Source organism: Haemaphysalis longicornis, unplaced genomic scaffold, assembly GCF_048455015.1.
Source record: "Haemaphysalis longicornis isolate Haplotype H1 unplaced genomic scaffold, Haemaphysalis longicornis Haplotype H1 scaffold_66, whole genome shotgun sequence".
NCBI classification, from domain to species: domain Eukaryota; kingdom Metazoa; phylum Arthropoda; class Arachnida; order Ixodida; family Ixodidae; genus Haemaphysalis; species Haemaphysalis longicornis.
In genome coordinates this window covers 945,675-961,140 of record NW_027526417.1, presented here as the reverse complement: position 1 = coordinate 961,140, position 15,466 = coordinate 945,675, and the positions used below count along the sequence as shown (strand labels likewise).

At 48.3% G+C, this 15,466-nt stretch overlaps 1 protein-coding gene across 1 annotated transcript; it reads left to right on the top strand.

The window, feature by feature from the left end:
- The first annotated feature begins 717 nt into the window (after nucleotides 1-717).
- LOC144144194 (uncharacterized) lies at nucleotides 718-2,791 on the top strand. The gene is made up of 5 exons (XM_077675558.1): nucleotides 718-1,664; nucleotides 1,781-1,916; nucleotides 1,978-2,217; nucleotides 2,422-2,631; nucleotides 2,747-2,791. The coding sequence occupies exons 1-5, from the start codon at nucleotides 718-720 to the stop codon at nucleotides 2,789-2,791; spliced, it is 1,578 nt and encodes a 525-aa protein (XP_077531684.1).
- Nucleotides 2,792-15,466: the final 12,675 nt, after the last annotated feature.

The window sequence follows — 15,466 nt, the reverse complement described above, 5'->3', positions numbered from 1 at the left end:
AGTACCCACCGTGTTTCCTAACTACCTAGAGTACATGCAGAAAGGAGCTGCGAACCCCAGAAAACGCCGCAAATGTAACTCTGATTTTGATGCAAGTACCTGCCCAAGAGAGAGCCCCAGCGAAGGTTCCCTGCCTGATAACAATGATATAGAAGCGCTCGCTCCTGACTTCCTCGCAGAAAAGTGCGCAGAAAGTAAGTTTTCAACTGATGTGGGGTGCCAAACCACCGTGGACATCTCGCGCATCCTAGAGGAGAACAAGAAAACAGAGGCTCGACTAAAAAAAAAAGATATCTCGCCAATTAAACGACCTGCAAAGATTGCAGAGCGAACTCGACGAACTGAAAGACCGCCTTCGATCGTATGAAAACGACAAGGCAATTCAAGCTTTCGTGCAGGTTTTGGAAACTGCAAAAGAGGGCGACAAATCTGCTCGCTTTATTAGTAACCAAGTTGCCAATTTCAACAAGCAAAAGCCCTCCTACTGCGAAGAAATAGTGCGCGAATGTGTGCTTTGGAAAGCATGCTCGCAAAAGGGGTATGAACACTTGCGCGCTAGAGGTCTTTTGAAGCTACCATGTCGTTCCACACTTCAAAAGTATGGGGAACTCGACCGGTGAGGTTGGTGTGACCTCCTTGATAAAGGAGCGCCTTCGTGTGGAGCGGAAGGAACTGTGTGTTGCGCAAGAAGATTATTGCTCCCTCATTATTGATGAGATGGCTATCGCACAGAAGGTTATATATGACCGACAAGTGGACAAAATATTTGGCCTTGTTGACATGGGCCCCGGGGGAGACTCAAGCACGACACCTCAAGTGGCAAATCGCCTGTTGTGCTTTGTTTTACGGGGATTGACAACCAGCTATGTGATACCCGTTGGCTATTTCTTCACCCGATGCCTGAAGAATGACAAGCTGTTTTCTATGACGATAGAAGTTCTGAAAGCTGTCGAAGAGGTGGGATTTCTCGTGACGAGAGTCGTAACTGACAACCACCAAACAAATACTGCCCTTTTCAAACGTTTTTCGGACGATGGCACTCTTGTCCATGCTGTGCCTCACCCTTTAAGGAAGGGTGACCCACTTTTTCTTTCGTTTGATCCCAATCATCTGATAAAGAACCTGCGCACCAACTTCCTTGAGCGAGAGATGATGGACGAAAATGGAGGTATTCGAGGCGGCTTCTACCTGAAGAAACTGTTTGAAATACAGTCAGAGCTGCTGGTTAAGCCAGTAAGATTCCTCACTCGTGCTCACGTGGAGCCAACCAACTTGGAGAAGATGAAAGTTTGCAGAGCTACTAAGATATTCTCTCCACCCGTTATTGCGACTCTCCAGTTTCCTCAAGACAACCCAAGCAGCCATCCTGACGCACATGAGTTTGAAAACTGCTCTGCCACAATTAACTTCATGAAAATGGTAGCAAAGTGGTACGCCCTCCATGACATCGGCAAAGTTCAGTCTTCAGGACTACATGACGGACCTTTCATTGTGACCGATGATGAACGGCTTTCGTGGCTGGAACTTGACTTCGTGTGCTACATGGAAGACCTCCGGATGCACAGTGACAGGTCGAAACGAATGACGAAGGAGACCTATGAAGCGACCCTTTTGACGACAAAGTCAACTGTGGCTCTCATTGAATTTCTCCTCGGTCATGTCAAGTAAGATATATTTTGTCTACGCCTTAGTTTGTTTACTAGTGTTTAGACGATCCGACTTGTCAGTTTGCTTTCGAGTGTCACCGACCCTTACGTGCGGCATTTGTGCTTTTTTTCAGTTTCCGCTATGTCCTGACACGTGGCTTAAACAGCGACCCCGCGGAGTCACTGTTCAGTTGTCTTAGGCAGTTTAATGGCGGCAATGACAAAGTGAACACCCGGACGGCAGTTTACACTGTGGAGAAACTGCTAAAGGTACTGTTTAAAACCTCACCGATAATAATGTTATGAAACAAGCAATGGTTTTTTTTTCCAGGTTGGAATTCTTCAAGCGGCAAAAAGTGGTAACGCACCCGCTTCTTCTGAAATGAAGGCACCCATTCGGATGGCCGTTCAGAATGTTGAAACCTATCCGCTGCCAGCGCCAGTGGTGTTGGCTACGAGAGAATTTGCCAGCGAGATCGAGTTCGTGAACCGGTTCTCTGAAGAAGCAGACATCGAGATATCACCTGTGGCATTCTTGGCTGGTTATGTTGCTGGTGTATGTGTGGAAAAGGTACGGGTTGTTTCGACAATATTTCATAAAACGCATTTTTATTTTGGTTTATTTTTTGTGCCACAGGCGATAACAATCTATAGATAGTGATCGTAGCTTTCGATACGGCGTACTGGTTTGTTCTTGCATTATTAAAGTTCAGATAGAAACCTCTGTGCTAGTACCTAGTGCCTGCTTTACGGACAGTCTCATTCTTGTTTTTAGGTGCCCTGCCGGTCATGCAAAGCTTTGCTGCAGGCTGAGGATCCATCACAACCAATTTATGGGCTCCTCAAGTACATGGACAACGGAAACTTGACCTACCCTAAAACTGACGTAGTCGGGCTATGCAAGCTCACGTGCAACTTCGTAATCCGGGTGATGAAATCAGAAGAGGTCAGAAGAAGTAGCCAGCTGTGCAAAATGATGATGTCAGCATTTCGTCCACACTTTACACGCTGCCCTCAATTAATCTGCGAAAGCCGTGACAGCGTCCACACTGAGAAGCTTTGCAAAGTGTTTTTAATCAAGCTCTTACGACCCCTGCTAGCAAACTGGGCGGGTGATATTAACTCGACAGTACAGCGACTTCTGAGGCTGTCTCATAAACCTCTTTCAAGGAAGGTTTTCCGTTTGTAATTATCTTTCATTGTAAATATCTTTCATTACATTAATGTGTTTGAAGAAAGGTTTTCTTATTTGAAATACTATATTGACCTCATCTCTTGCTTTATTTTTTCTGAAGAAGGAATTTCAGACTGTAAATACGTTTTTCGTAACTGCTGTTGTAAACAAAATAAAGGCCTGCATGAAACTCCCAGTTCAGACTTTTTTTTCTTGGCTTCGAACAACAGTATTCCACAAATGGGCTCGTAAACTTACTATGCCGTTGATTGTGGGATTTAACGCGCCGACGCAACGCAGGCGATAAGGCGCGGCGTAGTGGAGGGCTCCGGATTAATTTGGACCACCTGGGGACCCTTAACGTGCGCCGAAACCTCGTAAACACGGGCATTTTTGCTTTTCGCCTGCATCAGAAAAGCGGCCGCCGCGGCCGGGAATCGAAACCGCGACCTCGTGTTCAGCAGCTCAACGCCTTGCCACTGAGCCACTGCGGCGGGTTTTTACTAGGCCGTTATGCAACTTAACTTGCAAGTGATTTATTTTAAGAGGAATATAATTATATATATGAACCTGGGTCTCAAAGCTCCCATAGTCACTTTTCCGGATATAAATACACAATGCAAATGATACTGCGTGAAATACCGGTGAATGCGAACGCCGTAAACACATGGAACGCTATGCCAGTTCGAAGTAAAGATGTTTGTAACTTCAGGCTCCTTATGAGCCATTTTCAGTGGCAGTAAGCTTCAACTTCATGGCGGACCGACTATTAAAATCAATCAATCAATCAATCAATCAATCAATCAATCAATCAATCAATCAATCAATCAATCAATCAATCAATCAATCAATCAAATCAACTTTATTCACCTTACTGATGGGTACAGGGGAAGGAGCAGCCACAAAAAGCTGCACGGAGCAGCTTGACGGGGCGGCTGCCCACCACGTGATTGACAGCAACGGGCCGAACAGACTAAAAGATACAGCACAGGAAGTTAAAACACGTGTGAAGTAAAACATAACAAAATGTGCTTAACAGCCATGGTTAGCAGGGCAACAGAAACATCAAAATGAATTCAACAGGTGCATGTCACAGGTACTTATAACAACAAAAATACAACAGATATATAATACGCGTTACAAAAAATATTCTTTCAAAACCGATTTAGAGAGTTTACCGATCTCAATTGAGTTACTTGTGAAGTTATTCAGCAGTTTCGGTAAAGTGAAAGTTAAGGATTGACGGTCGTAGTTGTTGTGGGGTGTAGGAGTATACCATATGTCTGGATTGCGTGTGTTGTATGCTGTAATATTTTTCTTTAACTTCGCTAGTCCCTCGTAAAAGCGGTTGTTATTTTTTATAGCTGCAAGGTATGACTGGGCCAACCGGTATTCGTAGTACTTGCTAACTTTAATTATTTTAAACTTCTTGAAGAGTTCAGGCGTGTGGAAATTATATGGCACATTCGCTATTATCCTTGCAACTTTTTTTTGGACTAGGAAAAGCTGGTTAAAGTTCTTGTTGGTTGTCGTTCCCCAGACCAAGTGTGCATACGTGAGTTGCGGTAAAAGTAGTGGATTATATAATAACAGTTTAATTCGTTCAGGTAAGATATGCCTACATTTATTGATGACACCAACAGTCTTACATATTTTCTTATAAATTTGTTCGACGTGAGAGTCCCAGGTCATATTTCGAGAAAAATGTACGCCAAGGACTTTTACACTGTCCTCCACCTGGATTATGTCTCTGCCAAGGAACACCTTTGGTGAGGTAGCGAGTTTGTTTTTCGGACGAAAAAGCACTGCCGTCGTTTTATACACATTTATCACTAGGGAGTTGCGCTGTGTCCACGCCAAGAGCGTCGGAAGTGTTGTAACCGATCTTTTTCTATTTCTTCGCTTGTTTTACCGGTGATCAGCAAAGTGGTGTCATCCGCATAACAGATTACCGAAACTTGCGGCCTTGACAAGAGGGCATGCAAATCATTTACGTAAACGGAAAATAAAAGGGGCCCCAAAATGCTGCCCTGGGGCACGCCTGTGATTATAGATTTTAGGTAAGAAGAATGCTCGCCTATTAATACGTACTGCTGACGGTCACTTAGGTAGGAGAGTAATAGGTCATACGCGACAACACGCACGCCATACGAGTGCCGTTTGCAGAGGAGTGTTTCATGTCAGAGGGAATCAAAGGCCTTAGATAAGTCTACGTAAATTCCTAATGTTAAATTGTGATCTGAAAAATTCTTAAGAATGATTTCTTTTTGCTCGAGTAGCGCAGTTTCTGTGGAATGGTTCTTGCGAAAACCATGTTGAAAATCGTGTAATATTGCATGCTTCGAAAAATACGTAGTCAACCTGGAATGTAAAAGTTTTTCTATTATTTTAGAAAAAAATTGGCAAGATAGAAATAGGCCTATAATTTTTCAGCGAGTTCTTGTCACCACCTTTGAATAATAACTTTACTTTCGCGATTTGCAACTTCTTAGGAAAGACACCTAAGGACAGTATAAGATTTGATATATGCACTAGGGGACGTGATACGAGGTCAGCAATATATTTGATAGGGGCTATTTGTAGGTCGTCTACGTCGCACACGCTGCTATTTTTTAAATTTAAGATCGTAGACAAAACTTCCTGGTCGTCCGTTGGACACAGAAATATGCTCTGTTGCTCACTAGCTGATAGGTCTTTTTCTGAAATATCTGCAGTAAGTAGGGGTTTGTCAAACTGTTTAACAAAAAAATCGTTAAATAAATTTGCCAGGCGGCATTCCGACACAGTTTCCCCGTTATAACAGATGGACTCGATTTCGGTAGGCGTGCTAGTCCGACAAAGCACAGTGTTTATTTTTTTCCATGTAATGTCGGATCGCCCTGCTCAGCAGCAGCTCGATGAGTGCGCGCCTTGTGTGGTTAGCAACAAGCGGCCGTGCGCCACGCAAGCAACCCGGCTAGGCGGGTATTCCGGCACGGGCTAGCAGATACAAGTGAGCAGATATAAGTGAGACTTTGCCAATATAAAGGCTTTTGCAATATGAACTTTAGCTCTCACAACTATAAAAAATCGAATTGCATTCATCCGTTTCAAACAAAGCCAAGCATAACGGCATATCGGCGCCGTCGTCACAGCGCTTCTCCAAAGCTTTCTCCGGAGAGCGTTTCCCCGGACGGTAGCGCCGCGGCGGCGGCCAAGAGAACTAGAGCCCGGACGCCGTTTTGGCGTCACGTAGCAGGCCACACAACTGGCCGTGGTCCCAGTGTGTTTGCCATGTTCTGCGCAGGTGTTGTCTTATGTGTGGCTTGAGGTCTGTGTAGGGTATCGTTGTAATGTCTACAGTGTTCCTGAGTGCAGCAGCAGTGGCCCTCTCGTCTGCCAACTCATTCCCAGCGATCTCTACGTGTCCTGAGACCAAGCAGAGGACCAGCTCATGCTTTTGTGCATACACGGACATGATAGTGTTGAATACAAGATTAACTATGTGGTTTTTGGAGGGCTTGTGCGATGACAGTGGGCGAACAACACTCAAAGAATCTGTATAGATGATGGAAGTGGGAATTTGATTTTCAAGAATGTGTCGTACAATCAGTAAAATTCCATACGCTTCTGCTGAAAAAATTGTTGTGCACGCTCATGGTTCTGGCTGCATTGAAATTTGGACCATGAGCAGCGCACGACACCATAGTGGAGGTTTTAGAAGCGTCACTACAAAATTCTGCACATGTGTATTTAAACTGCAAAGACTGAAAGTGCTGCAGTATTGCAGCTCGTGGTACACGATTTTTGTCAAGCCTCATAAAAGAAAGCTCGCACGACACAGGGCGAACTTGCCAAGGCGGTAAACCGTTAGAAAAGGATGACCCGTACACATCTAAAAACAAAGCACTGAGATCCGAGGCTCGCTCTTTAACTCTAAGTGAAAAGGGCAGAGGAACGGATGGGCGATGTTGATGTATCGTTAAAGACAGAATAAAAAGGATGATTATTCAGCGACGAAATTTTATAAGCATAAAGCAAGTCCATGTACGTTCGTTGGTTCTCAAGGCTCCACTTATCACACTCGACATAAAGACTCTCGGCAGGGCTAGTGCGAAAAGCACCCGAAGCAAGACGAAGGCCCAAGTGTAGCACTGGGTCCAGAATTCGCAAGGCTGTCTTAGTCGCCGACCCATACACCACACTGCCATAGTCTAAACGAGACCCAACCAAAGCAGTATACAAGCGAAGCAGGAGTTCTTTGTCGGAACCGTAGGATTGGTGGGAGAGAACCTTAAGTATATTCATTGTTTTGAGACATTTATTTTTAATTTCCTTGATGTGGGGAATGATTGTGAGTTTGTGGTCAAACACAACACCTAAGAACTTGTGCTCCTTGTTCACAGGAAGCGACACGCCATTAAGATGAATGTCTGGGTCCGGATGGACCCCGCGCTTCCAGGAGAACACAACGCAGGAGCTTTTTACAAGATTCAATTTAAAACCATTCTTGTCTGCCCAGCCCGCAAGTTTCTTTACACCAAGCTGGACTTGACGTTCGCAGATTGACATATTGCATGATTTATAGGATATCTGCACGTCATCTACATACATGGAATAAGAGATTGTAGGTGGCAGTGGCTTACCAAGAGAGTTCATTTTTACTATGAAGAGAGTACAGCTCAACACGCCACCTTGTGGCACGCCATTTTCTTGCACGTGAACCTTTGAGAGTGCACCACCGACTCTCACTGGGAACGTTCTGTCTGACAAGTAACTGACAAGAGCGTTCAACATGTTACCAGAAACACCGAATGACTTGAGGTCACTAAGGATCCCATAACTCCAAGCGGTGTCGTATGCCTTCTCAGGGTCGAAAAACACAGTTAAACAATACTGCTTATGCGGGAAGGCATCCTTGATGTACGAGTCAAGAGCTAACAGTTGATCGTTCGTCGATCGCCCCACCCTGAAGCCTGCTTGGCAGCTCTCGAGAAGACCCTTGTACTCAAGGAAGTGCACGAGCCTGCGATTTACCATCTTCTCGAAGAGCTTGCACAGGCAGCTCGTCAGGGCAATAGGACGGTAGCTTGAGGGGGACGACGGATCCTTTCCCTCCTTCAGGAAAGCTACAACTATAGCCTCCTTCCAAGAGTTTGGAATGTGCCCCGAAAGCCATATCTTGTTATATAGGTGTAAGAGTCTTAGAGCTGAGGGTTTACAAGTGCTCAAAGCAGCCCTCAGCTCATGCAGTAAAAACTCTTGAGTTATAAGAAGATGTCGACCTATTGTTATCTAGTATGGGATTCTTTTCGGCCATTTGCTTGTGTTTCATGAAAGTGTTTGTGTAGTGTGCTGAACTAGAAACGTGTTGGAAGTGTTGTGCGAGTGTGTCAGCTTGGCCCTGTAGTGCTGACCAGAGGCAGGCTGTATGTTTGTTGTCCCTTGAGTTTGCGTATTCGTGTCCATACTTTTCGTGTGTCTGTGTAGGAGTTTATTGATGTTATGAATGTACGCCAACTCTCTCGTTTTGCCTCACGGCGCACACGTTTTCCTAATGCCTTGGCCCGTTTGAACAAGAGGAGGTTTCCCGAAGTGGCGTACCGACGAAGGATACCCCACGCCTTGTTCTGGACCTCTCGCGCCCGCCTACATTCCTCATTCCACCACGGCCTCCGCTGGTTGCGCGGGTCACCAGAGGCGTGGGGAATGGACTTTTCGGTGGCGTCGAGGATGCGCGCCGTGAGGAGTTCGGTAGCTTCTTCAACGTGTAGGTGTCCTATGGATATGAGGTGTAGTTTCGATGTCTCTGTAAATGTGTTCCAGTTAGCTCGTGCCTCATTAAACCTATTATGGGAAGATGAACTGCTTGGGCCTTTACCTATATATGTCAGTGAAGTGGGGAAGTGGTCACTGCCATATGGGTCGGTGCCCACACCCCATTGTAGAAGAGGAAAGAGAATTGCCGAACCAATAGCCAACACCGAAAGTTGGGCGAGTTGGTAAATCATCTTGAACGAAACACACACAGCGCGCAAAACAACAGGACGAAAGACGGAGGGATGTACAACACAAGCTTGTGTTGTCCAACAGCGCTTGTGTTGTGCATCCCTCCGTCTTTCGTCCTGGTGTTTTGCGCGCTGTGTGTGTTTCGTCCAATAGCCAAGTCAAGATTTGAGTATGTGTTGTGTCCTATGTTATGGTATGTAGACTGTTTATTGTTGAAAAGACATGCTCCAGAGGATGTAAGAAACTTTTCTATCAGGCGACCTCGGGCATCCGTACGAGAAGCAATTGTGAGCATTAAAGGGACACTGAAGTGATTTGTAAACAACGCGGGATTACTAGCGCAAATTGTATTCCGGAGTCCCTAGGCACTGTTTCGACCACTCTGAGCGCGTTTACGCGAATTTATTTATTAGAAAAATCAATTCGAAAATGCTGTCCTCCTCTCTGCACTCTCGCCCATTTTCTTTGGCGTTTTCGTGTGACGTCAGCAGGAGAGGAGCTGGCAATTGTCTGCGCTACTGCACGGCTCGCTATCCTTCCGCGACCGAGTCCGCCGGCCCAACGTTTAGTCCGCCGGCCGCCGACGGGTCATGGCTATTCGCTCGATCAGTTGAAACTAAGCCACAACACGTTTGTGAATGAAAAAATGTGCCTTTCTTTACTTCCTTAGTTTGTACTCTGTATCTAGCTCCAAGTCAAGGCCGCTTCACACAAGCGCTGCACCGACGCTTCGCTGACTGGTACGCCAGTAGGAAAATATAAGGCCTCTTGAAGGGGTAGAAGAATCAGCGAAGTCAATATATGTGCTAAGTAAATAAAATGAACTGATATTTTTACCGTACAGCGTAAACTAGGGTGCGGTAAGCACTTTTTTGCGGTGGGCGAACAAGCACAGCGGTCAGCAGCACGACTACGCATCTGCGAACGCTTTTACGTCTAAGAAATGCAATTGCTAGACGTCAGCTATTGTGGAAACTCGGGGGACGCTTACTGCACGAGCGCAATACAACAAATAGTCACCTAAGCTGCTTGAAATACTAAAACTAAATAAAAGTCTAAACTGGTTATACATTATATACCTTATATTTCCAAAGCCAGCACCGCTCTAAGAACAAGTCTCCAGGTCCGGACGGCATCATCGACGAATTCTATCGGGCGTTTCGAAAAGAATTGGGCCCCATTCTAGTGACAGTTTTTGAAAAATGCAGGCAGGAAGGTCGGCTCCTTCCCTCCATGCGGCAAAGCCACCTCGTTCTGATCCCCAAAGAGACCAGCTGGAAAGCTTTACCGGCCTTAACCGACTTCCGCCCAATCACACTCCTATCGACAGACTATAAGATACTCGCTAGTATCCTAGCTCGACGCCTCGAGATGGCCCTCCGAGGCGTGGTTGGTGAGCATCAAACCTGCGGGTTCAAAGGTCGCTCAATCAACACCAATTTACACCGGATGAGGACCGCCTGCGAGGCTGCAGAGATGGACGTGATGCCTATTGCGGTACTGCAACTAGATCTTCGAAAAGCCTTCGATCAAGTCGATCGCACATTTCTCTTCGCTCTACTTCAGCACTGTGCACATGGGATAGGGGAAACAATGCTGGAATGGCTAGAAACGTGTTACGCAGACATCACAACAAGTGTGATGTTGGGGGGAGCACTCGGACCACCGATAGAGGTCAGCAGGTCGGTCCGCCAGGGATGTCCAATGTCTCCTGTCTTGTTCGCGCTCTATCTGGAACCGCTATGTCGAATGATCGCTACTTCCAATTCGATCAGGGGACTGGTCCTCGGGAATGAAGAACTCCGCGTGCTAGCGTACGCGGTCGACATCGCCGTCGTCTGCACATCACGAACCCAGGTGAGCGAGGTCACGGAGCTCGCACGCCGCTTCTGCCACTTCTCTGGAGCGGAGCTAAACCTCTACAAATCGGAGGGCTATTGGCTGGGTGAATGGGAACTCAAACCCCCCAGCTTCTACGGCGCTCGCTGGAAGGATACAATACACCGCTACCTGGGCGTGAACATGGCCCTATGGGAAGCCAACGCAGCCAGATGGCGACCTAGGCTAACGGCAGCGGAGGCCAAGTTGCAACCATGGAGAACACGCCACATCGCCTTGGTCGCCAGAGCACACATCTGCAACGTCGTAGTGTACCCGGCTACCCATACTCGGCGCGAGTCACCTCCATCGACAAGAAATCGGTGAACAAGTTGCACCGACAGTGGGCGGTCTTCGTCTGGCGCTCCTCGTACGAGCCTATGAGACGCACAAATCTCTTTTGGGGACTAGAGGCCGGAGGCCTAGGTCTGGTCCACGTGGAGATTAAGCTGACAGTCCAACGTTTTATATATTTCCGAGACCAGCCCGACCCTTTTCTCCGTGAAGCACTCCAGTCAATCGGCTCTGCCCACATATCAAAGTGGCAGGTCACAGCTGTCCAACTGCACCATGGCGCGCGAGCCGCCCCTTTCCATAGAGAAATCGCTGGCGCCATCACCCTACTGGAACAGCAGTTCTCATGGGACTATCTTCTAGCAGTTAAGCCCCGCCGGCTACACCGCGACCTTCTCGCAAAGCTCCTTCCCCCACCCCTGTACCGACAGCCACCAGTCGAGGCGGCCAAGCGGGGCGTACTAAAGCGAATCATGTGCCTGCCGATTCCGACTTCGACGAAAAACTTTTTCTGCCGTATCCACTTCGGGGTGCAACCGGTGGGAGCACGACAGGAAGAACGCGGCTTCTTTCTGCCGCGCGGTGCGGGTTGCTTCCTGTGCGGGAGGCTGGAGACGGCGGAGCACGTGTTCCTAGAATGCAACACTGCACGTTACTTCTGGGACGAGGTGCAGTGTTTTCTGGGCGTCCACTGGGACATTGACTGGATTAGCGTCTCGACTGGGGCCAGTTGGTTCATTCTGATCTTAAACAACAGCGCAAAAGACAAGGACTAGGGAAGAAGCACAGACAAGCGCTGACAAACAACTGAGCGTAATGTATTGCGGCTCGCTTATAAATACGCTTGTCACACATAAAAATACATAAAAACAGAAGATTTACACAACCATGAGAAAACGTAATCACGTCTTGTCATATCTACAACCACGCGTTTACCCATGAAGGTAATTTATCTCTTTTTGTGTTAAAGCCACTGACGGCTTGCTGACGCATTTTTCTTTCTTCACCGCCATTTCGAACGTTGTTTACGACATTCCCCTTCGTTGCGGTCGATCGTACATCGGGCAAACTGGAAGATGCGTGAATGACCGGCTGCGTGAACACGCCAACTCGATGAGGACACGCACGGGAAGCAACCTCGCTCTTCATTGCACATCATGCGGCTGTGTGCCCTTCCTGGATGACTGCGCCATTTTGTGCGAACACGCTTTTTCGATACAGGCATGAGTGAGGCAAGCTCCAAATATGGGGGAAAAGCGCATGCATTTGTGCGTCTGCGGGGACGCGGAGGGCGTTCATGCACTGCGTAGGCCTCGCCTAGTGAATGCTACGATTCCAAGCCGTCCTGGGAGGCTTATCTTATGCATTTTACAGCCGACAACATGGCAGAAGCGCTGTACTACGATTACTGGGATATTGAGAATGCCCATCCAACGACGCCATCGGATGTCAAACATGTTGTTTTACAGAACCGAAACCGAAACCGAAACTTGTTTGATTGCTAACCTTGGGCATCGTCCAATCACGGTGCCCCCTCCTCCGAACGTCACAGCTTAGTTGGTGCGGCCGCCGCAAACCGCGCATGGTAGTTTTTCTTCTTTCGCGCTTTGTAAAATAATTACCGATTTGTCAACTGGATAAACGATGAAAAGTGTGCTAATTTGAGCCAGTCAACGTAGTGCAAACAAAAACGGGAGCTTGACACATTCACTTCAGTGTCCCTTTAAGGTGGCCTGTTAGAATGTAGGGTTAGGGCAGCTGGTCCACCAGCGCCTCGAAGTCAGAGCTCAACAGTGTAACATCAGGAGGAATGTATGTGGAGCATACCGTTATCAACCTATTAAATATTATTAAGCGTATTGCTACAGCCTCAAGGATAGTGTTTAAAGTGACAGGGTGGCATGCTAAGGATTTCCGGACGATTATGGCCACACCGCCAGAAGAGTGTGTGCAGCCATCCCTGTCTTTCCTGTATACCAGGTAACTATTCAAGAAATTTGTGTGCTTAGAATTCAAATGTGTTTCCTGAACACACATTACACTTGGCTGATTGGTATGCAGAATCTCATTCACGTCGTCAAGATTATTCAGAAGGCCTCTGCAGTTCCATTGAACAATATTTTCTCTTCCCACTATTTAGTGTGAGAGCTACTGGAGTGTGTATGTTTATGTGTCGTCTTTCGGGGCTGTGACTCTTGGATTGGGCTTTTTGGGCCTGTCTGTAGGCTTGGACGTCGGAGGCCGATCTTTGCGCTGCGTTGCAGGCAAGAATGGCACGACGTCCATCTCGTCGTCCGATGTCCTGGGTGTGCCCGTCGAACCGGGCCCCCCGGACTTGGCCCCCCTTCGGGGGCCCTTCGTTTGACCCGCCACCGCCGCAGGTATCGGAGGCACCAGAAGTGGAACGGGCGGTGCGGTGGCGGTGGGAGCCGGTGCGGAGCCCGTGGTGTGCATGGCACCCTCCAACGCACTGGAGGATGCGGAGGCAGGGACGGGAGCGGCACCGGTCCCGACGGAAGAGGTTGCCACCACAACCGCTGCTGGCTTAGCGAGCGGTGCGGAGGCGGGTTGGGCTGCCAGAGGCAACCCAGGTGGGGGGGGGGGGGGGGGGGGGGCGGGGGCGGGACCAAGTCCGATTCGCGGTGCTGGGTCCCCGCCGAAACCAGACGCCGCTTCGCCCCCTGGCGAGCTGCGTCGGCGTACCTCCCCAGGGGGAAAGAGGCGAACCTCTTTCGCGCCTCTGGGAAGGTGATGTTTTCAGTGACGTTGATGTTGATTATTTTCTTCTCTAATTGAAACTTTTCACATTTTCTGGAGTACGCCGCGTGTGGGCCCTGACAATTTACGCAAAGAAATTGTTGAACGTTACAGTTGTCGGACGGGTGATCGTGCTGGGCGCATTTTGCGCAGGTAAGTCGGCCGCGACAGGAGTTTGTGCCGTGCTCGAACCGTTGGCACTTGAAACAGCGCCACGGGTTCGGGATGTACGGCCGGACTGAACATCGGATGTAACCAGTGTTGATGAATTCTGGAAGGGTGGACTTGTCAAAGGTTAGGATGAGGTGCTTTGTCGGTATTTGTTTATCGTCTCTGCGGATGGTTATGCGCCTGACCGCTGTTACGCCCTGACTACGAAGGCCCTCTAGCAGGTCAGCTTCAGATTCATTTAGCAGGTCATACTCAGAAATCACGCCCTGGGAGCTGTTTAGGCTGCGGTGGGGCGTGACTCAAATTGGCAGGTCGGCGATGCTGGTTTGTGCAAGAAGTTTATTGGCCTGGTCATGGCTACTGACCTCGACAAGAATTTCACCGGTTCGATGTTTTTTGACCTTATACGACCCTCCAACAGTACCGTCAAGAAACTTTGAAATGAGAAATACCGACTGTGAAGCAAGAGGTTTTGATAGGTCTGCAGATTCCATCACGATGAAGCGAGGATAGTTGTTCGGTTTCGGAGGCCTCAAGTCAGGAAGTGGTGGAAAAGAAACTTCGGTGCGGCCCCTTGTTGGGGGCCGATCACGTCTGCGGGGGGGGGGGGGGGGGTTTGAAAATGCCATATAGCATAGTATAAAAGCAGGGAGACGGGGGTACTTTCTTCTTTGACCTTACCCTGGTAGCCAAAGAGGTCCCGGAGCTCCCTGCCTGGTAAACAGAGAGGGAGCCCATCCGCCGGAGCTTGACCTGGGCTCCGACGGCCACCGTTCGTGGTTTCTAACCCTCCACCTATAAACACATCGCCACGGTTGGATCCAGCTTATGTTTGGGGGCTCGGGGTCCGCGGTATGGCCAGTACCGTCATCAAGATTGCTCAAGGTGCCCCGTGCGGGCGCCAAACACAATCCATGTACTGGCTATTTGGGTGCATTGGTTGGACACAACAGAAAAAAAACTACATAGCTGCAATGACAGATATGTAAGACGTGACCCACTCAGCACTCGCGTGTGGTAAATTGCTTGCTCATGCCCTCTCCTTCTCGCCAATGCAGACATTCAGTTCAAGTGCTACGCATGAATGCTAGTACAGCAATCTTCACGGAAGAGAGTGATTTAAAATGAAGCACTCATAATCCCCTACCAAGTACTGAAAAGCATGAAGTCAACATTAAAACATTTTTCGTTCGTCCGCAGTGTCCACAATGTCTTTGGCACCTCACTGCACCTAGCATGGCACCTAGCCTAGCTAGGACTTCGTGCTGTGGAAAGCAAAGATTGGCTCGCTTCCGCACGTGCCTGTTCGTTGATACCGATAAAAATTAAAGCACGCAGTTGCAAGCAAGCATCAGCAAAGACCAGGACAGTAGCCATACTTTTTTTTTTCAGAAGGGGTTATGGGCTATCGGAAGGCAGGAGTTTTGCCCAAGGGAACACGAATTCTCGCTTAAGCGTTGCCCGGAAAACTTTCGGTGGAGGATCGAACCCACAACCCCACCCCCCCCCCCCCCCTCTCGCAACGTTACTGGCAAAGACTGTACCCAAGGTCTGATGA

Coding starts and splice junctions, on each gene's coding strand:
- LOC144144194 (XM_077675558.1), top strand. CDS start 718: ATGGCTATCGCACAGAAGGTTATATATGACCGACAAGTGGACAAAATA. Junction 1,917..1,977: donor CTGTGGAGAAACTGCTAAAG/GTACTGTTTAAA, acceptor TTTTTTTTCCAG/GTTGGAATTCTTCAAGCGGC. Junction 2,218..2,421: donor CTGGTGTATGTGTGGAAAAG/GTACGGGTTGTT, acceptor TCTTGTTTTTAG/GTGCCCTGCCGGTCATGCAA.